Source organism: Bufo gargarizans, chromosome 2 (genome assembly GCF_014858855.1).
Source record: "Bufo gargarizans isolate SCDJY-AF-19 chromosome 2, ASM1485885v1, whole genome shotgun sequence".
NCBI classification, from domain to species: domain Eukaryota; kingdom Metazoa; phylum Chordata; class Amphibia; order Anura; family Bufonidae; genus Bufo; species Bufo gargarizans.
The window spans coordinates 511,688,607-511,712,808 of NC_058081.1; the positions used below are offsets into that span (position 1 = coordinate 511,688,607).

Consider the following 24,202-nt stretch of genomic DNA (forward strand, 5'->3'; position numbering starts at 1 on the left):
TGAATGAAAAAGGGTCAGAAAAAAAGCATGGTTCACACAATTGTTTACCCAAAAAAATGCCATAAAAACCGCATGTGCTATGTTTTTTTTTTTTATTGGCATTGATTTAGTAAGCAGAAAACACCAGAGCAAAATCATGTGTGTAGGGACGTTAATAGTGCAAGCTCTCTGCTCCCCTCATATACCTATCTGGTCCAAACATCAGAATACAGTAGCTCCCCCTTGTGGTGACTGCAAGCACACATTGCATACAAGTGCATCTCAATAAATTAGATCATTATTTCAGTAATTAAATTCCAGCATTTTACTTACCTGCGCTGTCTGTGGCCGGCCGGTCGCTCCTCCTACTGGTAAGTGAAAGGTCTGTGCGGCGCATTGCTTATAGCACAGACCTGTCACTTACCAGTAGGAGCGCCCGGCCGGTCACAGACAGCGCAGGTAAGTAAAATGCTTCTACAATTGCTAAGTAACCATGGAAGCCAGGACTGCAGTAGCGTCCTGGTTTCCATGGTAACCGACCGGAGCCCCAGCGATTAAACTGGGACTCTGATCAGAACTCTCCGCTGCCACCAATGATAGGGGGGTGGTGGTGGGATTTTAATTAGGGGGGGAGGCTGCACTGGCCACCAATTAGTTAAATACAGGGGAGGGAGGGGGGCCGCACTGGCCACCAATTAGTTAAATACAGGGGAGGGAGGGGGGCCGCACTGGCCACCAATAAATGTAATACAGGGGAGCGAGGGGGTCTGCACCCTCCTGCCTGGCAGCACCTGATCTCTTACAGGGGGCTATGATACGCACAATTAACCCCTCAGGTGCGGCACCTGAGGGGTTAATTGTGCAGATCACAGCCCCCTGTAAGAGATCAGATGCTGCCAGGCAGCAGGGGGCAGTCATGTACACAGTTCGTAGTATATTCTAACTTGAAGCGTCCCCATCACTATGGGAACGCCTCTGTGTTAGAATATACTGTCGGATCTGAGTTTTCACTGTCGGATCCGTCTGTATGAAAGTAGCCTACGGCCACGGATCACAAACGCGGATGTCAATCTTGTGTGCATCCGTGTTTTTTCACGGACCCATTGACTTGAATGGGTCCGTGAACCGTTGTCTGACAAAAAAATAGGACAGGTCATATTTTTTGGACGGACAGGAAACACGGATAACGGACGCGGATGAACAACGGTGCATTTTCCACGTTTTCAACGGACCTATTGAAAGTCAATGGGTCTGCAGAAAATCACGGAAAACGGAACGGACATGGATGCACACAACGGTCGTGTGCATGAGGCCTTACTTACATCTGAAAACAGGACTTTGGACCACTGGTACAGAACAGTACAGTACTTTTTGTCTCTCGTCCAGGTAAGACACTTCTAATGTTGTCTCTGGGTCATGAGTGGCTTGACACAAGGAATGTGACAGTTGTATCCCATGTCCTGGATATGTCTGTGTCGGGTGGCTCTTGAAGAACTGACTCCAGCCGCAGTCCACTTCTTGTGAATCTCCCCCAGATTCTTGAATGGCTTTTTCTTGACAATGCTTTCAAGCCTGCGGTTATCCCTGTTGCTTGTGCACCTTTTTCTACCACACTTTCCTTCCACTCAACTTTCCATCAAAGAGGTATTCCAGTGGGTACAAGTTATCCCATATCCTGTGGATAGGGAATAACTATCAGATCAGTTGGGGTCCCACTGCTGGGAACCCCACCAATCATGAGAACGAGGCCCCTATCCTCGTGGTCTGATAGGCATGGGTCCTCCTGTCTTGAGAACAGGGACCCATCTTGCGCCTATGTGAATGGGGTGGTGGCTACACTGTATGGTTTACTCCATTCACTTCTATGAGACTTCTAAAAATAGTGGAATAAGGGCGCTCAACTATTCCATAACTCCCATAGAAGTGAAGGGAAAGAGGCGCACACGGGCAACCGAATCTCCATTCATGGCAGTGCATGATGGGTCCCTGTTCTAAAGATAGGAGTGAGTCCCAAAGGTAGGAGCAGCACCTATTGGACATTTATAGCATATATATGTGGGTGTGACAAAATGTCCAGGTGGAAATACCCCTTTAGCCCTTTCACTACCAGCACCGTACCTGTACGGCGCTGGAGCGATAGGCAAACATGGCGCCTGCTCGGTCTTGCAGTGGACGGCATGGCCGGCAGATCTTTGCTGTTTCAAACAGCAAAGACCTGCCGCTAATTACTGCGACTGGCAATAATGACGATCGCGGTTATTAAAGCCTTTAGATGCTGTGATCAAGTAAGATCACAGCATCAAAAGTGTCAAAAACCCGGAAGCTCGCGCGAATCCTACAGACATCCCCTGCGGCCAATGGGGATGCCAGTAACTGGTTTGAATGCCCTGGGTCTTGCTGAAGAGACATAGAGTATTAAAACGGCAATTCTTATATTGCCCACTAGATGGCAGGCCAACATAAGAAATAAGCAATAGACCGTAATAAAGTCATTTTAAAAACACATGATTGTTCAAAATTAAAAATTTTAAAATAGATTTTTTTAGGCTCATATATGAGCTTCACAATTATTGCAAAATTTTTTAAAAAATATATTAAAAATATAAAAGTTTAAATCACCCCCCTTTCCATATAATAAAAAAATAAATACCTAAATAACAAAAAATATAAACATCATGGCTATCTCCGTGACCGAAAACACCAGCACTATTAAAATATAAAAATACTTTTCCAATACGGCAAATGGCGTAACGGAAAAAAGGGTCAAAATGGCCAATTTGCGATTTTTTTTTTGCAAACAAATTTCATAAAATGTTATCAAAAAGTCCCACACACTCCAAAATGGTATCAGTACAAACTACAGATTGTCCCGCAAAAAGTGAGCCCCGCACAGCTCAGTAGATATAACTATAAAAAAAGGTATGGGGGTCACTACATTGTATTAATGGTGCCATTTAGAAAGTACAACTTGTCCTGCAAAAAATAAAAAGATATGAAGAAAGATAGGGAAGAGAAATGAAAAAACCTCCGGTAGTGAAGGGCTTATAAACTCTGTAGCCGCCATGCACTTTGAAATCATCAAGCATTGTATTTATTGTGACTTGTATTCCTTACAAGACTGTTCATGACGGCTACTGCCTGTCACCCAGCTTTTCCTGGGCACAGATAAGTACCTTATTAGTTTTTAGGGAGAAATGTTACTTAATCTTAATAATACTTAAATTTATGTCTATAAATATTCAGCCAAAACAAAAAGTACTTATCAAAGAAGTACTTCATCTATGAAATAAAAAAAAATAGTAACAGTGGGCTGCGTGTTCTGACCGCTAGGTGGAGCCTTTGCGCTGTGTCAGTGTCAAAACGAGTTGCGCACGGCTTCCGTAGCTCGCTCAGGCTTGTGGGATCTCGGTCAAGATGGCGGTCATTATCCTTTGCAGGGCTGCCGGTGCCCGGGCAATGTCACGTAAGTCACACGGTGATAATGCAGAACACGCATTTGGCTCCACTCTGTATGTGTCACCTGCTGACTAGCTGCTGGGCCTTGTAGTTCCACTACAGCTGGAGACCTTGCAGGGTTCCCCCTGACGTGCCGTAGGGTCACTGATAACCTTCAACTGTATCTGTAGTGTGACAGGCGAACATGCCCCATAGACAGGGTACTGACAAACGGGATGGTATCACCCATGATTGTTTTCATACTTTTCTAGAAGGATACTGGAGGAACGGCACTAGAGTTCTAAAACTATAACACCTCGTGTATCTGTCCAATCTGCTGTGAGGCTGCAAAGCGATAGTCCCGATATATATAACACTAGAAATGCTGGTGGAACATTGCCCTGTGTGAACGGGACTGTATGTGAATGAGCCAGCACACCACTATGCTAGCAAGCTCTGATCGACATACATGCCCTTATCATCAATCTGTGCCTGTTACTGGGTACATATTAAATGACCCTTGTATATGTCAACCAAATACTGGAATAACTTGGTAAACACATTGCTTGTACTGCTGCTCCTGAACTACATCCTGTATTATACTCCAGAGCTGCACTCACTATTCTGCTGGTGGAGTCACTGTGTACATACATTACTTATCCTGAGTTACATCCTGTATTATACTCCAGAGCTGCACTCACTATTCTGCTGGTGGAGTCACTGTGTGCATACATTACTTATCTTATACTGTTCCTGAGTTACATTCTGTATTATACTCCGGAGCTGCACTCACTATTCTGCTGGTGGAGTCACTGTGTGCATACATTACTTATCCTATACTGATCCTGAGTTACATCCTGTATTATACTCCAGAGCTGCACTCACTATTCTGCTGGTGGAGTCACTATGTACATATATTACTTATCCTGTACTGATCCTGAACTACATCCTGTATTATACTCCAGAGCTGTAATCACTATTCTGCTGGAGGAGTCACTGTGTACATACATTACTTATCTTATACTGTTCCTGAGTTACATTCTGTATTATACTCCGGAGCTGCACTCACTATTCTGCTGGTGGAGTCACTGTGTGCATACATTACTTATCCTATACTGATCCTGAGTTACATCCTGTATTATACTCCAGAGCTGCACTCACTATTCTGCTGGTGGAGTCACTGTGTACATACATTACTTATCCTGGACTGATCCAGAGTTACATTCTGTATTATACTCCAGAGCTGCACTCACTATTCTGCTGTGGAATTACTGTGTACATACATTACTTATCCTGTACTGATCCTGAACTACATCCTGTATTATACTCCAGAGCTGCCATCACTATTCTGCTGGTGGAGTCACTGTGTACATACATTACCTATCCTATACTGATCCTGAGTTACTTCCTGTACTATACTCCAGAGCCGCACTCACTATACAGCAGGCATTAGAGCTGAAATCTTCCAGCATTCTCAACTGGTTCATTGTCTGCACAGCCTTGCGCCAGTTTATTTGCGTACCAGGTAGTGAGGTGTCTATATCGGGTCCCATTTACACGACTGTGTGCCCATGTTGTGGCTCATGATCCGCAAAATGTGGTGAAAGATTTGACATATCCTATGTTTTGCGGTGCAGAAACCCTGACCCGGATGCCCACAGAAACGCATAGAAGACTGGAGTGGGCTTCTGGGTCCGTGTCTCCATGCTGCAAAAGATAGAACATGTCCTTGAAGTCAGTGGGTCAACACTGCGATGCAGGGCACACGGCTGATGCCCATGTTTTGCATACCCATTTTTTGTGGTACGCAACTCAGGCGTGGCAGTCCCATGGTTGTGTGAATGGGGCCTTAGAGAAGATAACATTGGACGCTTTAACACATATCCACAGGATACACCATAAGTGTCTGAGGCGAAAGTCCTCCTTTAAAGGTTCTATATGATTTCCAAGAAACAGCGCCACTCTTTTCCATGGTTGTGACTGGTACTGTTCCTCCCATTTGAATAGGCCTGAGTTACAGGACAGATATGGCTGTGGGCAGGCGTGGCACTGTTTCTATCGAGGAGTTTGTGGACTTGTTGGCAATAAAATGACGCAGGAGCAGAACATCTTCTGTGGTGTCGTCCATCGCCCCTCTCTTCTAGGAACACACAGCAGGGATCACTCTAGTTACAGGAGGATGAACGGCCATTAACTTCTGTTCTCTATCTTTCTTGTTTGTCCTAGGTCCGCAGATCTCATCGCTGGCCGCCTCTGTTCCCGTGGTCCTGCAGCAGAGGAGCGTCCACCATGCTGTTATGCCCCACGGGAAGCCTGGCCGCTCTGCAGTCAGCGGGGTGGTGGCCACAGTCTTTGGAGCTACAGGGTTCCTGGGACGATACGTTGTCAACAGGCTAGGTGACTTGTACTGTAGCGTTAGTCTCCTTCCTGGGGTTACTGGATTACCCCCCCCCCCCCTTTTTTTTTTTTTTTTTTGAGTTTCATTACTAGTAAAGTGTACCAAAAAAAAAAAAAAACTTCATCAAATTTACTTTTGTTCTTTATATTTGCAAAGTGTTAGGCCTCATGCCCTCAACTGTATTTTGCATGTGTGTTCGATCCACAGTTTTTTCGAATTGCACACTGACCCATTCATTTCCCAAAACAAAACAACAATGGGGGTCATTTACTATCACTATCCAGAAATACGTTTATATTAGGTGTGTTTCTGGTGCAGATTGTGGCGCAAATGTAATACCAAGTCTAAAAAGGTGTGCGGGGAAGGGGACGGGTTCATTCATCATTTTCTACAGCTGTTTTGGTCTAAATGTAAGCCAGCATAGAAGCGCTGAATGCGCCAAAGTTATGTGGAGGCCAGCACTTCTTCAGAACGTCGGCGGGTCCACTGGGTTACTAAGACCGGCGTCTAAAACACTGGTCTTAATAAATGACCCCTATGTCATTACAAAGGAAAACAGCCCCCTGGGGTGACATTAGTCACTGGCAGACCTGATCTGCCATGCTGGGAAGACCACTGGGTCTAATGGAGGCAGCGACCATGCTGTTCAGTCAGCAGCGATCTGTCGTCTCCAATTTTTATTTTATTTTTTCAATATTAGTTGTTCATAAGTTTAAAAATAATAGCATTCATCCATTTCTTGTCTTGGGGTGATCACAAGGCGTTTTTTTTTTGTTTTTTTGTGCTTTTTTTGTGCAGACACCCACGTGGAAATCTTGCCAGTGGTCGCATGGTTTCTGCCCCCCAATCACATCATCAGTAAGGATGAGCGAACTTGCGGTTTCAAGTTCGGAGTACAAGGTTCGGGTTATCTAAGAATTCCGTTATGGATTCCGCTACCACGGGCCCTATAACTGAATTCTTAGATAACCCGAACCTTGTACGCTCATCCCTAATTATTAGGAGGCAATGCTGAAGATTGCAAAGCAGAGTTTAAAAGCCGCAGCCAGGATGGAACTGTCCAATATCGGCGCTACCGTGGCTTTAAACTGCCGCTCCGTGCTCTTCAGTGCTGCCTCCCATTGAAATGAATGGGAAGGAGATGCCCACTCTCCAAGATTCCACAGGCAAGAAACCCTGCGTGAATAGGCCCTGACCACTTGTCAGCTCTCACAGATGCTGTTGGGCAGCGCCAGCCTCTAGCACATAAAGGGGGCTTCCAAACAGCCCCATGTGGAAAGGGGTTTCTCAGTGAGACGGCACATCAGTTGTCATTATGTTTGATTTTGTGAACACATCGGGGGTCATTTATTCTAGCTCTGCTCCCGCCAGTTTTCTCTGTGTTGCACATTTTGTTGCAGGTGCTGGTTTGCGACAAAATTTGCGACTTTTTAGACGTGACAATTTTTTTTTTTTTTAATAGGCATGCTCCTCTTAATTTATTGGTTAGTTCTTCCACCAGCATATTTTTTTTTTTTTTTAAATACTAAGACTGGTGTGTCTGGTTTTTAGTACGTGGCCTCCACAAAAGGGGACAACCTGAGGGATCCTGGTGATTATTGGATCCTAGAGAGACATTCTTTGTCACACTCCTACCACTTACAGCACTTTGTGTTTGATTATTTTATTTGTTGTTTCAGGACGTATTGGCTCCCAGGTGGTCTTACCGTACCGTTGTGACCAGTATGACATCATGTATCTCCGACCTATGGGAGATCTGGGCCAGTTAACATTCATGGTATGTGCCAAAATGCGCTTTTCCTTAACCACCTCCCGACCGCCTAATGCACTGATGCGTCCGGGAGGTGGTTGATTTACTCCTCCTGGACGCATCGGCGCGTCATCTCGCGATACCCGAGATTTCCTGTGAACGCACGCAGGCGCGCGCGCTCACAGGAACAGAAGGTAAGCGAGTGGATCTCCAGCCTGCCAGCGGCGATCATTCGCTGGCAGGCTGGAGATGTGATTTTTTTTAACCCCTAACAGGTATATTAGACGCTGTTTTGATAACAGCGTCTAATATACCTGCTACCTGGTCCTCTGGTGGTCCCTTTTGTTTGGATCGACCACCAGAGGACACAGGTAGCTCAGTAAAGTCGCACCAAACACCACACTACACTACACCCCCCCCCCGTCACTTATTAACCCCTTATGAACCCATGATCACCCCATATAAACTCCCTGATCACCCCCCTGTCATTGATCACCCCCCTGTCATTGATCACCCCCCTGTCAGGCTCCGTCCAGACGTCCGTATGATTTTTACGGATCCACGGATACATGGATCGGATCCGCAAAACACATACGGACGTCTGAATGGAGCCTTACAGGGGGGTGATCAATGACAGGCGGGTGATCACCCATATAGATTCCCTGATCACCCCCCTGTAAGGCTCCGTCCAGACGTCCGTATGATTTTTACGGATACATGGATCGGATCCGCAAAACACATACGGACGTCTGAATGGAGCCTTACAGGGGGGTGATCAATGACAGGCGGGTGATCACCCATATAGTTTCCCTGATCACCCCCTGTCATTGATCACCCCCCTGTCATTGATCACCCCCCTGTAAGGCTCCATTCAGACGTCCGCATGTGTTTTGCGGATCCGATCCATGTATCCATGGATCCGTAAAAATCATACGGACGTCTGAATGGAGCCTTACAGGGGGGTGATCAATGACAGGGGCGTGATCACCCATATACACTCCCTGATCACCCCCTGTCATTGATCACCCCCCTGTAAGGCTCCATTCAGACGTCCGCATGTGTTTTGCGGATCCGATCCATGGATCCGTAAAAATCATACGGACGTCTGAATGGAGCCTTACCAGGGGGGTGATCAATGACAGGGGGGTGATCACCCATATACACTCCCTGATCACCCCCTGTCATTGATCACCCCCCTGTAAGGCTCCATTCAGACGTCCGCATGTGTTTTGTGGATCCGATCCATGTATCCATGGATCCGTAAAGATCATACGGACGTCTGAATGGAGCCTTACAGGGGGGTGATCAATGACAGGGGGTGATCAGGGAGTGTATATGGGTGATCACCCCCCTGTCATTGATCACCCCCCTGGTAAGGCTCCATTCAGACGTCCGTATGATTTTTACGGATCCATGGATCGGATCCGCAAAACACATGCGGACGTCTGAATGGAGCCTTACAGGGGGGTGATCAATGACAGGGGGTGATCAGGGAGTGTATATGGGTGATCACGTCCCTGTCATTGATCACCCCCCTGTAAGGCTCCATTCAGACGTCCGTATGATTTTTACGGATCCATGGATACAGTGTATATGGGTGATCACCCCCTGTCATTGATCACCCCCCTGTAAGGCTCCATTCAGACGTCCGCATGTGTTTTGTGGATCCGATCCATGTATCCATGGATCCGTAAAGATCATACGGACGTCTGAATGGAGCCTTACAGGGGGGTGATCAATGACAGGGGGGTGATCACCCCCCTGTCATTGATCACCCCCTGTAAGGCTCCATTCAGGCATTTTTTTGGGCCCAAGTTAGCGGAAATATTATTTTTGTTTGTTTGTTTTTTCTTACTAAGTCTCATATTCCACTATCTTGTGTCAAAAAATAAAATCTCACATGAACTCACCATACCCCTCACGGAATCCAAATGCGTAAACATTTTTAGACATTTATATTCCAGACTTCTTCTCACGCTTTAGGGCCCCTAAAAAGCCAGGGCAGTATAAATACCCCACATGTGACCCCATTTTGGAAAGAAGACACCCCAAGGTATTCGCTGAGGGGCATATTGAGTCCATGAAAGATTGAAATTTTTGTCCTAAGTTAGCGGAAAGTGAGACTTTGTGAGAAAAAAACAAAAAAAAATATCAATTTCCGCTAACTTATGCAAAAAAAAATAAAAAATTCTATGAACTCGCCAGGCCCCTCATTGAATACCTTGGGGTGTCTTCTTTCCAAAGTGGGGTCACATGTGGGGTATTTATACTGCCCTGGCTTTTTAGGGGCCCGAAAGTGTGAGAAGAAGTCTGGGATCCAAATGTCTAAAAATGCCCTCCTAAAAGGAATTTGGGCACCTTTGCCCACCTTGGCTGCAAAAAAGTGTCACACATCTGGTATCGCCGTACTCAGGAGAAGTTGGGGAATGTGTTTTGGGGTGTCATTTTACATATACCCATGCTGGCTGAGATAAACATCTTGATCAAATGCCAACTTTGTATAAAAAAAATTGGAAAAGTTGTCTTTTGCCAAGATATTTCTCTCACCCAGCATGGGTATTTGTAAAATGACACCCCAAAACACATTCCCCAACTTCTCCTGAGTACGGCGATACCACATGTGTGACACTTTTTTTGCAGCCAAGGTGGGCAAAGGGGCACACATTCCAAAGTGCACCTTTCGGATTTCGCAGGCCATTTTTTTACACATTTTGATTGCAAGGTACTTCTTACACATTTGGGCCCCTAAATTGCCAGGGCAGTATAACTACGCCACAAGTGACCCCATTTTGGAAAGAAGACACCCCAAGGTATTCCGTGAGGGGCACGGCGAGTTCCTAGAATTTTTTATTTTTTGTCGCAAGTTAGTGGAATATGAGACTTTGTAAGAAAAAAAAAAATTAAAATAAAAATCATCATTTTCCGCTAACTTGTGACAAAAAATAAAAAGTTCTATGAACTCACTATGCCCATCAGCGAATACCTTAGGGTGTCTACTTTCCGAAATAGGGTCATTTGTGGGGTTTTTCTACTGTCTGGGCATTGTAGAACCTCAGGAAACATGACAGGTGCTCAGAAAGTCAAAGCTGCTTCAAAAAGCGGAAATTCACATTTTTGTACCATAGTTTGTAAACGCTATAACTTTTACCCAAACCATTTTTTTTTTTTGCCCAAACATTTTTTTTTTATCAAAGACATGTAGAACAATAAATTTTGCGAAAAATTTATATATGGATGTCGTTTTTTTTTGCAAAATTTTACAGCTGAAAGTGAAAAATGTCATTTTTTGGCAAAAAAATCGTTAAATTTCGATTAATAACAAAAAAAGTAAAAATGTCAGCAGCAATGAAATACCACCAAATGAAAGCTCCATTAGTGAGAAGAAAAGGAGGTAAAATTCATTTGGGTGGTAAGTTGCATGACCGAGCAATAAACGGTGAAAGTAGTGTAGTGCCGAAGTGTAAAAAGTGGCCTGGTCATGAAGGGGGTTTTAGCTAGCGGGGTTGAAGTGGTTAAAGGGGTTCTGCACTTTGTTTAAACTGATTATCTTTCCTCTGGATAGATCATCCGCATCTGATCAGCGGGGGTCTGACACCCGGGACCCCTGCTGATCAGCTGTTTGAGAAGGCAGCGGCGTTCCAGCAGCGCCGCGGCCTTCTCACTGTTTACCGCTGGCCCAGTGATGTCACGACCAGTATCAACTGGCCTGGGCGGGGCTAAGCTCTGTTCACTTGAATGGAACTTAGCCGCTTCCCGGCCAGTGATACCATTTGTGACGTAACTGGGCCTGCGGTAAACAGCGAGAAGGTGCTGCCTTCTCAAACAGCTGATCGGCAGGGGTCCCGGGTGTTGGACTACCGCCAATCAGATGCTGATGATCTATCCAGAGGACAGATAAACTACAGACAAAAATGAAGATGATATCGGAGTTGCAGATTTTAGTGATGTATCTGAGCAGGCAGTATGGCCACCCTATGCAGCTTCTGGCAAGAGAGGAAACCCCAACTAACCTTTACTCTAGGAGACCCCAGTTAGTTTTAGGGCCGAGTTTGCATACAATCTGATACAAGCTCCTGCACAAATGATCTTTTCAGGAATGGGACCCACGAAACAGAGACTCCACCAGGCAAGCTCTCCAGCACTCCAGTGTGGTGATTAACCTTGTGGGCAAAGAATGGGAGACGAGGTAAGAGATTCCTGATCCTTTTTCACTCACTTGCTGGAAGATGTCCCTCCACTAGTCATTTCACTGCTCTGAAGGATCTCATTTCTGAAGATTTGTGGTCTCCTACCTGTAGCTCTTCAGCTCTTGCAAACTGCAGCTCTCAAGATGTGCTGCTAGCTGCAGGAGGAGTTTGAATGGTGGGACCGCATGTGTGTATGCATGCTCCCACCCTATTTAAGTCTATTCGGGTTACAGGAACAGCCAAACTCCACCATCTCATGCAATTTACATTGAACACTGTGGTGGATCATGTAAGTTGTGATCTGTAACCAAAACCAGAAGGTTATATTTTTCATGACTGTCGTCGCATCATTCATTTTATGTAATGTGACCTCATTTACTATCGTTTTTTGCCAAGTACGTGACTTGGTGGTACAGAGCCAAAGTTGCCATATAGACCTAGCCTTAATCCTCCCTGGATATAGTAAGGTAGCCCTGTCTATGTAACTGAGAATGAGGGCACTCTTCAAGTAATTGGGGCTGATCTGCAGTAACTGATACCATCTATAGACAAGAGAAATGCTGCTGCCCTATGTTACTTTAATATCTACAGCACTACTTCTCCAATCTCCAGGTCTACCTCTCTGTGCAGGAGAATCCCACCGTGACTTAAAGGGGTTGTCTCATCATGGACAATGGGGGCATATCGCTAGGATATGCCCCCATTGTCTTATAGGTGCAGGTCCCACTGCTGGAACCCGCACCTATATCGAGAATGGAGCCCCGAAAGTGAAGGAGGCCACACTGCGCATGCGCGGCCCCCGCTCCCATTCTTTTTCTATGGGGCCGGCACCTATAAGACAATGGGGCTTATCCTAGCGATATGCCCCCATTGTCCATGTTGAGGCAACCCCTTTAACTATAAGTCCATAGAAGTCAAGATTTTCAAGACTAAAAAAGCCTTTTTCAAGTCCCTTTCAAAGGGGTTTTCCAAGACTAGTGCCTTAGGCCTCGTTCACACTTTAGTGTTTGTCGTTGATTTCCATCAGTGATTTGTGAGCCAAAACCTGAAGTGAAGCCTACACAAAGATAAGGTATAATGGAAAGATTTGCACCTGTTTTTTGGTTTGGACCCACACCTGGTTATGGCTCGGAAATCACTGACCAAACACTGAAGTGTGAAAGAGGCTTATTCACAGCCAGTGTTCTGTCAGTGATTTCCATCAGTGATTCTGAGCCAAAACCAGATGTGGCTGTAAACACAGAACAGGTGCAGATCTTTCCCTTACCATGCTTTCACACCTGAGCGTTTCTATGCGTGTTTTTTGTAATAGTAAACGCGCGTTTGACTGCAGTGTCCTATGGCCACAAACGCGCGTCAAAACGCCCCAAAGAAGCTCAAGTACTTGATTATGCGTCGGGCGTTTTACAGCGCGATCGTACGCGCTGTAAAACGCCCAGGTGAGAACCATTCCCATAGGGAAGCATTGGTTTTCATGTGTTGAGCGTTTTACAGCGCGTTTGAACGCGCTGTAAAACGCTCAGGTGTGAACTTAGGGTTATTCCTTATGTCTGTGGAGGCTCCAGTCCTGGTTTCGTCTCACAATCACTGATGGAAATCCCTGACCAAACACTGATGTGTCATTAGGGCTTAACATATTGATGACCTATCCTAAGGTCACCAATATCACATCGGCACCCCCTCCTGACCAGCTGTTATTTGCTGCAATGCTGGAACTAGACAGCGGAACTACATTGTGTAGTGACTGTGCCTGGTCACTGCTGCGCTGCTCCCATTCACTTGAGTGGGACCCACACTGCAGTAACCAGGCACAGTCACTACATAGCAGCGCTGTTCCAGTGCTGCAGCTGGACCATCTCCCATGTAGTATTGATAACCTATCCTAAGGAAAGGTCAATACGTTTGTCTTGGAAAACCACTTAAAAGTATTTAAAGTCTGTAGCAAATTGTTGAAAAGTCTACATACTGTGCACAGCAAATTGTGTTACTGTTCCTTTTGGGGTTTGTGTCTTTTTTTTATTTATTTTTTCACAGAATTTGCATTCTCAGGCAGTAATGCTTTTATTACATTCTCCCATAAATTCCTCTCTATAGTGCTTGAAAAAACTCCAGAAAAAACATGTTGCAGATATAATAAAATAATTTGTCCCAATCCCAATACAAAAAGCTTAAAGGGGTTCTGCACTTTGTTTTAACTGATGATCTATCCTCTGGATGGTTCATCAGCATCTGACCGGCGGGGGTCCAACACCCAGGACCCCCGCCGATCAGCTGTTTGAGAAGGCAGCGGCGCTGGCAGTAGGCAGTAGCGCCGCGGCCTTCTTACTGTTTACCGCCGGCTCAGTGACGTCACGACTAGTATCAGCTAGCATGGGCGGGGCTAAGCTCCATTCAAGGGAACAGACCTTATCCCCGCCCATGCTAGTTGATACTAGTCGTGACGTCACTGGGCCAGCTGGTAAACAGTGAGAAGGCCGCGGCGCTGCTGGAGCGCCGCTGCCTTCTCAAACAGCTGATCGGCAGGGGTCCCGGGTGTCGGACCCCCGCCGATCAGATGCTGATGATCTATCCAGAGGATAGATCATCAGTTAAAACAAAGTGCAGAACCCCTTTAATGGGGTAGCTATTTTGGTAATTTCAGATGTATCCCTATCCATCTCTCTGAGATCTGCTGGAAATAGTTGATTGCTGTACTCGGCTTTCTCCAGCCCTCCCATAAGGATGAATTGGGCGTCAGTGCTCATGCTCACACTGACGCTTTGTTCATTTTGGGGGGGGCCTGAGTGGTACAGGGCCTCATATTCTTGTAATCGGTGGGGGTTCAAGCAGTAGGACCCCCACTGATCTAATAGTTATCCCCTATCCTGTGGATAAGGGATGACTTTTTAAGGTATCTGTTTCATTTTTCTATTTGTAGATAGAATAAAATAACTTTAGTTTTTTCCCCATTTTAGGAATTTCAGTTTTGAGGATATGTTTGTCAATATCCCAAAAGACATTGCATTGTTGGCTCGAGAAGCAGGAGTAGAGAAGTTCATCCATGTTTCCCATCTCAATGCTGACATGAAAAGCCCTTCAAAGTTACTGAGGAACAAGGTGAATTGAATCCTTTAAAGAAACACTAAACCTAAAAATGATAAAATCTAGTTTCCCCCACTGTCGGTAGCATTTTCTGCATGATCCTGGCACGCTGTCTTGTACAAATTCTGCAGAGAACACAGTTAAGGCTACAACTACCCGCCGTTTTTAGAACCTATTGAAGTCTATGGGGCTATTCACATGGCCATGTTTTACCAGCCAGTGAACACCAGCCGTCAAAAAAAAAGGAGATGTCCTATTTTTGGCCATTTTCACAGCCAGACAGACTCTATTGAAATCAGTGGGATCGTTTTTAACAGCCGTTAGCAGTGCACCCATCTAATGGCCGTTAGAAATGCGTACAGTAGTGCAAAATGGCCTTTTAGGGTTCAAAAAATGACCTCATCCACTTGCAGAGGCAGTCGCTCCTCTCTGCTGAAGGACCTGCGTTACAAGCGTGATGATGTCACCATGCGCTCCCAGCGATCATGGTAACGTCATCACTAGGCTTGAGCGAATCAAGCTTCGCATCATAGATCCAAAGTCGATTCGTTCAAAAACATATGGGGTCATTTATGTCATTTATGACATTTATGACCAGATAGACGCCGTTTATCTGGCACAGATTCTGTCGCACACCATGGTGCTGCAGAATCTGCGACTTCTTCCCCACTCACACCAAGTCTAAAAAAGTGGGTGGTAAATTAGAAGGACCGGTAGGCCCGTTTCATTCATCATTTTCTACGCCTGGTTTAGCTGGTAGTAATAACATTTCAGATATTTTTCTGTATACAGCTCCTGTACAGACCTATGTGTCTCTATGGTTATGGATTACAAGCAAGCCACGTGTAGTCTGATCCTTATGCCCCTTTTTTATTTTCTCTAGCTTAGCAGAAGAGTAAAGTGACAAATGACTGCAAGACTCTGTAACCATAGAGATACAAAGTTCTGCATAGAAGCTGTATACACGAAACGGGAGGAGCTATACCCAGAGAGGTCATTAATTAAAGGGTTTCTGTCACCAGATTTAACCCTATTAAGCTAGCTGACATTAGCGATGTGCTAATGTCAGCTAAACCTAACTAGCCTATTCCTACTTTTATCTATGCCCCCGTTACGCCAGAAATCAAACTTTTCTAATATGCTAATTAGCCTCTAGGAGCAGGGGGAAGGGGGCGTTGTTCCTGCTTCTAGAGGCTCCGTTCTCCCACCTTTGTCGCCTCCCCCTAAGTCCTGATTGAGAGGGCCAGGCAGCGCTCGCATCGGTCTGCCAGCCCTGTGCTCTGGTGAAATCTTGCGCCGTTCAATATTGAACGGCGCAGGCGCGGTGAGGAAGCTGGCAGCCTGCGAGCATCTTTCCCACACTGCGCCTGTGCCGAATACTGAACGGCGCAAGATTTCACCAGAGCACAGGGCTGGCAGACCGATGTGAGTGCTTCCTGGCCCTGTCAATCAGGACTTAGGGGGAGGCGACAAAGGTGGCAGCACGGAGCCTTTAGGAGCAGGAACAACGCCCCCCCTGCACCTAGAGGCTAATTAGCATATTATAAAAGTTCGATTTCTGGCCTAACAGGGGCATAGATAAAAGTAGGAATAGGCTGGTTAGGTTTAGCTGACATTAGCACATCGCTAATGTCAGCTAGCTTAATAGGGTTAAATCTGGTGACAGAACCCTTTAAATATTGGTGTTCCAGATGCCAGAACTCTGCTGGGAGAAGATCTGACTAGTTTATTAAGAGGTGCAGATCAGTGGCGGAAAACACAATGTTTGCGAAAAATGCCCTTTTGTGGCTTTTTATGCCAAAATAACTGAAAATGAACCCTACTTATTTATGATTGCAAGTAACTGTCCAAATAATTTATCCAAGCAATGGTTCAGTTGGATAAAATGCCTGTATGGATTGAGACATTTACTGCTAGAAATGGATCAAATTGCAGAAAAATGTGTAGTGTGAGACCCAACCTAAGTGATCCGTGCAGCTCTCCATTTCTTCTGCCGTTATATTAGTATAACTGTAAATTGCTTTGTCATCAGGCGGTGGGAGAAGAAGCTGTGAGAGACATATTTCCTGAAGCCATCATCGTGAAGCCTGCAGAGATATTCGGCCGGGAAGACAAGTTCCTGAACTATTACGCAAGTATGTCCGGGCCTAGTTTTGCAGTTTCTTGAACACTGTGCATGGCCCCTTTGGGTAACGCTCCCAGGGGCTAGAAGTGCCAATTGCTGTTTAGTGGCATCTCTAGGGATTGTCTCTTCTCTTTGCTCAGAGTAGTGAAAGGAAAGGGGACCCGAGAGGAGATCCTTTTAATTAGAATCCAGCTGTATCAAAATTCAAGGCTCCTTCACATTTTACCTTACACTTGAACAGTCCAATTGAAGTGAGTGGTGCAGTGGTCATGCATGCGCACTACCGGTCCATTCACATGGGGACCTCACCCTATCTGGTGGCAAAACCTCTTTAAGCAGCCTTTGGTTGGCTGACCACCAACCGATCATAAAAAAAACCTGTGCCAATGGCAGGAAGTCAGAAAAACAGATAAATTGAATAGGGCCTATCATGCCCTCCTCCATCTGGCTGGATACCTTTGCAGCGGTATGTAACCTAGCTCCAGCATGTTTTTGTTTCTCCAAGCTTCCCCCGTTCAGACGCTTTTGCTGCCTTTTGGTTTCGGTGCTTGATAGCAGTGAACTGTTGGGTAGGCGGTTCCCAGCCCTTGACACTAAGCGTGGGGGCTGCCCATCTTATGAATTCACCGCTATCAGGTGCTAATACTAACGGTATGAACGAGGTAGGCTAAATGGTACGATAATTACAGCACAGGAGACACGGTGGCAAATGTACACAACCAATGACAGGAAGTGACCGCTCCGTTTTAAAGGGGTTGCCCAGTTTAGACTTATTTTTCTAAAAATGCCATAAACACTTATGTTTGTTCAGTCCAAGCATACATGAATTTGTAGTGTCCCCAAGATGTGGTGGTAAATGTCTCAGGTATTGGCGGTGTAATCATACGGACCAGGCATCCTCGTTGTCTATAGGATACAAGATGGCGGTGGTCACTTCAAGTGGATGCATCTGGCACATCCACTGATACAGGGGAATCTGCTGCCTGTATCTGCGAATGCCATTCAGCATCTGCACTGAAGTCCTTGACATCAGGAACCGTCTGAGGAAGTGGTCAAGTGGTCACATGAGCAAATCACGGGACCAGTGCAATTTTGTGTCCCAGTCTGTATGTTTATACCGCAGATACCTGGTCTGCTGGGGGACAGTACAAAGGAATATGTTCATCGAGCAAACATGACTGTTTATGGCATTTTTAGAAATGTACGTCCAAATTGGACAACCCCTTTAAGAAATCTCTGGTCTAGGGTCTCATAGTTGTTCATAAAGGAGGAGAATAGCTTGTTGTCCGGTATTCTACTGCCAGTCAGACCCCACAATTTGGCTGGGCCTGCAGTAATCAAATCAGTGGGTATGACCAGGCAGAGTTTGTTATGAGCAAGATCATGTAGAAAATCTTTTTTGCCCCCCCCCCCCCCTTTTTTCTTTTTATACATCTTATCGTCCACAAAATATGGCATTTTACTTTACTTTATTTTAACCATTTGTGAATTTTTGTCCTTGTGTGTAGACATGCGGTGGTTTGGAGGTGTGCCCCTAATATCTATGGGCCAGAAGACTGTGAAGCAGCCGATTTATGTGAGTAGCCGTATTATGCAGTGAACGGTTGCATTATGACAGTTCATGTGGATGCTGTGGTGAATGTCTCTTGGGATTTTTTAGATGGCTGGATAATGAGGCAGGAGCAAGAACTGCAATAACGCTGCTGTTCTTTATGCAGGTTGTGGACGTGGCCAAGGCTATCGTGAATATTATCAAAGATCCTGACTCTGCAGGGAAGACATATGCTCTAGCTGGGTAAGTTGCATGCACTGACTGATGTTTAATCAAGGATATAATGTATCGCCATTTCCACCCCCTTCCCGCAGAATTCCATACTTGTGCGACATCTCTGATCCTGCAGGCACGACAGCTGAAGCTCCATGATGAGCACCAATCGGGGTGCCAATAAAGGAAGGGGCTCGCATTGTCTGGTCCTTGTTACCCCAGTAGCATAATCACAAGGGCTGACTAGAAAATAGTGTCCGCCTCTGACCTAATAATCTGTGTATCACTACTTGTGCAGGCAGCAATGTACTGTAATATAGACATAAGAGAGTACAAAAACTTTAAAAAACAAAGTTAAACGTAGAATTCCCCTTAACCCCTTAAGGACCTGTGCTGTACATGTACGGCGCAGATGTCCGTGACTTAACCCCTTAAGGACACAGCCTTATTTCACCTTAGGACCAGGCCATTTTTTGCAAATCTGACCAGTGTCACTTTAAGTGGTGATAACTTTAAAACGCTTTGACTTATCCAGGCCTTTCTGAGATTGTTTTTTCGTCACATATTGTACTTCATGACACTGGTAAAATAAAGTCCCTAATTTACCAAACATTGGGAAAAATTTGCAAAGTTCAATGTTTCAGTTTCTCTACTTCTGTAATACCCCTAAAAATTGTGATGACTTTACATTCCCCATATGTTTACTTCATGTTTGAATTATTTTGGGAATGATATTTTATGTTTTGGGGATGTTACAAGGCTTAGAAGTTTATAAGCAAATCTTGAAATTTTTCAGAAATTTACAAAAACCCAATTTTTAGGGACCACTACAGCTCTGAAGTCACTTTGCGAGGCTTACATAATAGAAACCACCCAAAAATGACCCCATTCTAGAAACTACACCCCTCAAGGTATTCAAAACTGATTTTACAACAAGAGTTAATGGCAAATGGAGATAACCGTTCAGAATTCAGATTTTTGGGCAAATTTGCCATTTTAATCCATTTTTTCGAGAAACAAAGCAAGGGTTAACAGCCAAACAAAATACTATATATATTGTCCTGATTCTGTAGTTTGCAGAAACACCCCATATGTGGCCGTAAACTACTGTACAGGCACACAGTAGGGCGTAGAGGGAAAGGTGCACTGTGTGGTTTCTGGAAGGCAGAAACTCCATAAAAATGACCCCATTTTGGAAACTACGGGATAAGGTGGCAGTTTTGTTGGGACTATTTTTAAGGTACATATGATTTTTGGTTTATCTATATTACATTTTTGTGAGGCAAGGTTACCAGAAATAGAAATTCTGAAACTTCATCTCCATTTGCCAATAACTCTTGTGGAACACCTAAATTTGCCTTTCCGGTCATTTCTGGAGGCTTCAAGAGGTATATGGTACCCATTCTCGTGATTGGTGAGGGTCCCAGCGGCCACCGATCTAATAGTTATCCCCTGTGCTGTGGTTAGTGGATAACTTTTAACAATTAAAATACCCCTTTTAAAATACAAAAAGTTAATCCTGACAGAATAAGAAAAGGCAAGTACAAAAAAATTCTCTCAGTCAAAATTAGCTCCATTGTTATGGAACTGAATGGGTTGTCTGAGGATCCTGCTGGCAAACATCTCACTGTTGCCCATGTTATAGGGGTAACTCTGTGCATCACAGAGGGCAGAACCACGAACAACAGCATTATGAAATGTAAGGCTGGCATCCATGTTCCCCAGCAAAAAGGGGTTAGCATCATGAGGCAAGGCCTAAAGCACCGCTCCCACAACATTTTTTATTCTATAACCCGTTAGTAAGTTACATCATGTGACTAACACTCTACTTCAGCGTGTTTTGTGTGCACAGGAAGTCCGTTTCTGTATTCATTCCTATGGGAGCGTAGGAATGAATGGAGAAACTGGCTTCCTGTCCACACATAAGATACTTAGGGGAGATTTACCAAAACTGGTGTAAAGGAAAACGGGCTTAGTTGCCCATAGCAACCAATCAGCTTCTACTTTTCAGTTTTTAAAGCTCCTTTTGAAAATAAAAGGTGGAATCGGTTCAGAAGGGGTTGGATATTCGTCATTCTCTCCAATCAGCTCTTTGATGGGACTGGGGTGCTCATGTAAGCACTTTAGCTTCTGCAGTGTTTACATCGATCTGTGTGATATTCGTACTCAAAACTCTGCATTTCTCCATAGCAGCTACTCTGAGTATTCACTTTCAATACTGCAATAATCGCAAAGCCACTTCAAAATTTTGATTGGACAAGGTGCCAAGGATCGGACTCTCAACTATCCGATATAGATGGCCTGTCATGAGAACAGGCTATCAATATTAGAGAGCTGGATAACCTCTTTAACACCTTAGTGACCACCCATACGTGTTTTTACGGCAGTTGTACAGCGGCCCAGTCTAAGCGCTGCACAGGTCCCCCAGGGCTCTCATGTGGCCCTCCTCTAACAGCCCGAACGGGCAGGAGTGCCGAGCCGGGCAGTTTAACACTTTACATATCGTGGGCAATGGCGCCCGCCGCATGTAAAGTGCTGACAGAGGGAGCGGACTCTGCGATTACGGGGTGCCGATGTGTGTCAAGGCTGCCTGGGGTCTGATGTAGGCCCCAGATCAGCCTTCAGTAATTTCCAGCAGGCTACGCCTTTCTGGCACAGCCTACTGGTCAATGTCAGAATAGCCCAAAAAAAATATTCCCCATATGTTTGGTATTGCTGCATCCGTAACGACCCGGACTACATAAATATCATGTAAATTATGCCCTACGGTGAACGCTGTGAAAAAAAAAATACTGAATTGGTAATGTATTGTATAGTTGCCACCGAAAAAACTATATGAATAACCAATGAAAAGTTTATCTATATTACATTTTTGTGAGGCAAGGTTACCAGAAATAGAAATTCTGAAACTTCATCTCCATTTGCCAATAACTCTTGTGGAACACCTAAATTTGCCTTTCCGGTCATTTCTGGAGGCTTCAAGAGGTATATGGTACCCATTCTCGTGATTGGTGAGGGTCCCAGCGGCCACCGATCTAATAGTTATCCCCTGTGCTGTGGTTAGTGGATAACTTTTAACAATTAAAATACCCCTTTTAAAATACAAAAAGTTAATCCTGACAGAATAAGAAAAGGCAAGTACAAAAAAATTCTCTCAGTCAAAATTAGCTCCATTGTTATGGAACTGAATGGGTTGTCTGAGGATCCTGCTGGCAAACATCTCACTGTTGCCCATGTTATAGGGGTAACTCTGTGCATCACAGAGGGCAGAACCACGAACAACAGCATTATGAAATGTAAGGCTGGCATCCATGTTCCCCAGCAAAAAGGGGTTAGCATCATGAGGCAAGGCCTAAAGCACCGCTCCCACAACATTTTTTATTCTATAACCCGTTAGTAAGTTACATCATGTGACTAACACTCTACTTCAGCGTGTTTTGTGTGCACAGGAAGTCCGTTTCTGTACTCATTCCTATGGGAGCGTAGGAATGAATGGAGAAACTGGCTTCCTGTCCACACATAAGATACTTAGGGGAGATTTACCAAAACTGGTGTAAAGGAAAACGGGCTTAGTTGCCCATAGCAACCAATCAGCTTCTACTTTTCAGTTTTTAAAGCTCCTTTTGAAAATAAAAGGTGGAATCGGTTCAGAAGGGGTTGGATATTCGTCATTCTCTCCAATCAGCTCTTTGATGGGACTGGGGTGCTCATGTAAGCACTTTAGCTTCTGCAGTGTTTACATCGATCTGTGTGATATTCGTACTCAAAACTCTGCATTTCTCCATAGCAGCTACTCTGAGTATTCACTTTCAATACTGCAATAATCGCAAAGCCACTTCAAAATTTTGATTGGACAAGGTGCCAAGGATCGGACTCTCAACTATCCGATATAGATGGCCTGTCATGAGAACAGGCTATCAATATTAGAGAGCTGGATAACCTCTTTAACACCTTAGTGACCACCCATACGTGTTTTTACGGCAGTTGTACAGCGGCCCAGTCTAAGCGCTGCACAGGTCCCCCAGGGCTCTCATGTGGCCCTCCTCTAACAGCCCGAACGGGCAGGAGTGCCGAGCCGGGCAGTTTAACACTTTACATATCGTGGGCAATGGCGCCCGCCGCATGTAAAGTGCTGACAGAGGGAGCGGACTCTGCGATTACGGGGTGCCGATGTGTGTCAAGGCTGCCTGGGGTCTGATGTAGGCCCCAGATCAGCCTTCAGTAATTTCCAGCAGGCTACGCCTTTCTGGCACAGCCTACTGGTCAATGTCAGAATAGCCCAAAAAAAATATTCCCCATATGTTTGGTATTGCTGCATCCGTAACGACCCGGACTACATAAATATCATGTAAATTATGCCCTACGGTGAACGCTGTGAAAAAAAAAATACTGAATTGGTAATGTATTGTATAGTTGCCACCGAAAAAACTATATGAATAACCAATGAAAAGTTTTTACCTCAAAAATCAAACCTTCACACAACTGCATAGAAATAAAAATAAAAAAAGTTATGGGGTTTTATTGCAAAGGGGGTTTTATTGCAAAAAAAAGTATTAAAATGTGAAAAAAATTAACTATATGTATTTGTCATCACTGTAATCGTATGTTATTTATACCAAAAAATTAAAGCCGTAGAAAAAAAATTCACGTAAAAACGCATTGTCGCTATTGCTGTTTTTCCCATCTCCCTCCCAGAAAAGTCTATCAGAAAGTTATGTGTACCCCAAAATGGCGCCAGTAAAAACGACAGCTTGTCCCGCAAAAAACAAGCCGTCATAAAGCTATATAGATGGAAAAATTAAAAGTTATAGCCCTTGGAACGCGACGATAAAAAAAGGAAGAAAAACGCTTGGTCAGTATTAAGGCCCAAAACAGGCTGGTCAGTAAGTTGTTAAAGAGAACCTGTCACCTCTCCTACTTGTTTTCCCCATTAGAGGGCATCTGTCAGCAGATTTGTACCTGTGAAACCAGCTGACCTGTTGCATGTGCACCTTGCAGCTGAAGACAGTCCCATGTTGATATGTGCCGGCATTTCTGAGAAATATTATGTTTTAATACAGGTCCTTTTAAAAAAATTAGCATATTGTGATAAAGTTCATTATTTTCTGTAATGTACTGATAAACATTAGACTTTCATATATTTTAGATTCATTACACACCAACTGAAGTAGTTCAAGCCTTTTATTGTTTTAATAGTGATAATTTTGGCATACAGCTCATGAAAACCCAAAATTCCTATCTAAAAAAATTAGCATATCATGAAAAGGTTCTCTAAACGAGCTATTAACCTAATCATCTGAATCAACTAATTAACTCTAAACACCTGCAAAATATTCCTGAGGCTTTTAAAAACTCCCAGCCTGGTTCATTACTCAAAACCGCAATCATGGGTAAGACTGCCGACCGGACTGCTGTGCAGAAGGCCATCATTGACACCCTCAAGCAAGAGGGTAAGACATAGAAAGAAATTTCTGAACGAATA

The 24,202-nt window shown here is 44.6% G+C and overlaps 1 protein-coding gene across 1 annotated transcript in view; it reads left to right on the plus strand.

The window, feature by feature from the left end:
- The first annotated feature begins 3,327 nt into the window (after nt 1-3,327).
- Nucleotides 3,328-24,202, plus strand: part of NDUFA9 (NADH:ubiquinone oxidoreductase subunit A9) — a 28,224-nt gene continuing 7,349 nt past the window's right edge. The window contains exons 1-8 of the mRNA XM_044281292.1: nt 3,328-3,442; nt 5,641-5,811; nt 7,492-7,589; nt 11,657-11,748; nt 14,704-14,845; nt 16,863-16,965; nt 18,464-18,531; nt 18,674-18,750. Coding sequence (XP_044137227.1) covers nt 3,394-3,442; nt 5,641-5,811; nt 7,492-7,589; nt 11,657-11,748; nt 14,704-14,845; nt 16,863-16,965; nt 18,464-18,531; nt 18,674-18,750 — 800 coding nt within the window. The 5' untranslated portion in view covers nt 3,328-3,393. The remainder of the gene's footprint in view (nt 3,443-5,640; nt 5,812-7,491; nt 7,590-11,656; nt 11,749-14,703; nt 14,846-16,862; nt 16,966-18,463; nt 18,532-18,673; nt 18,751-24,202) is intronic.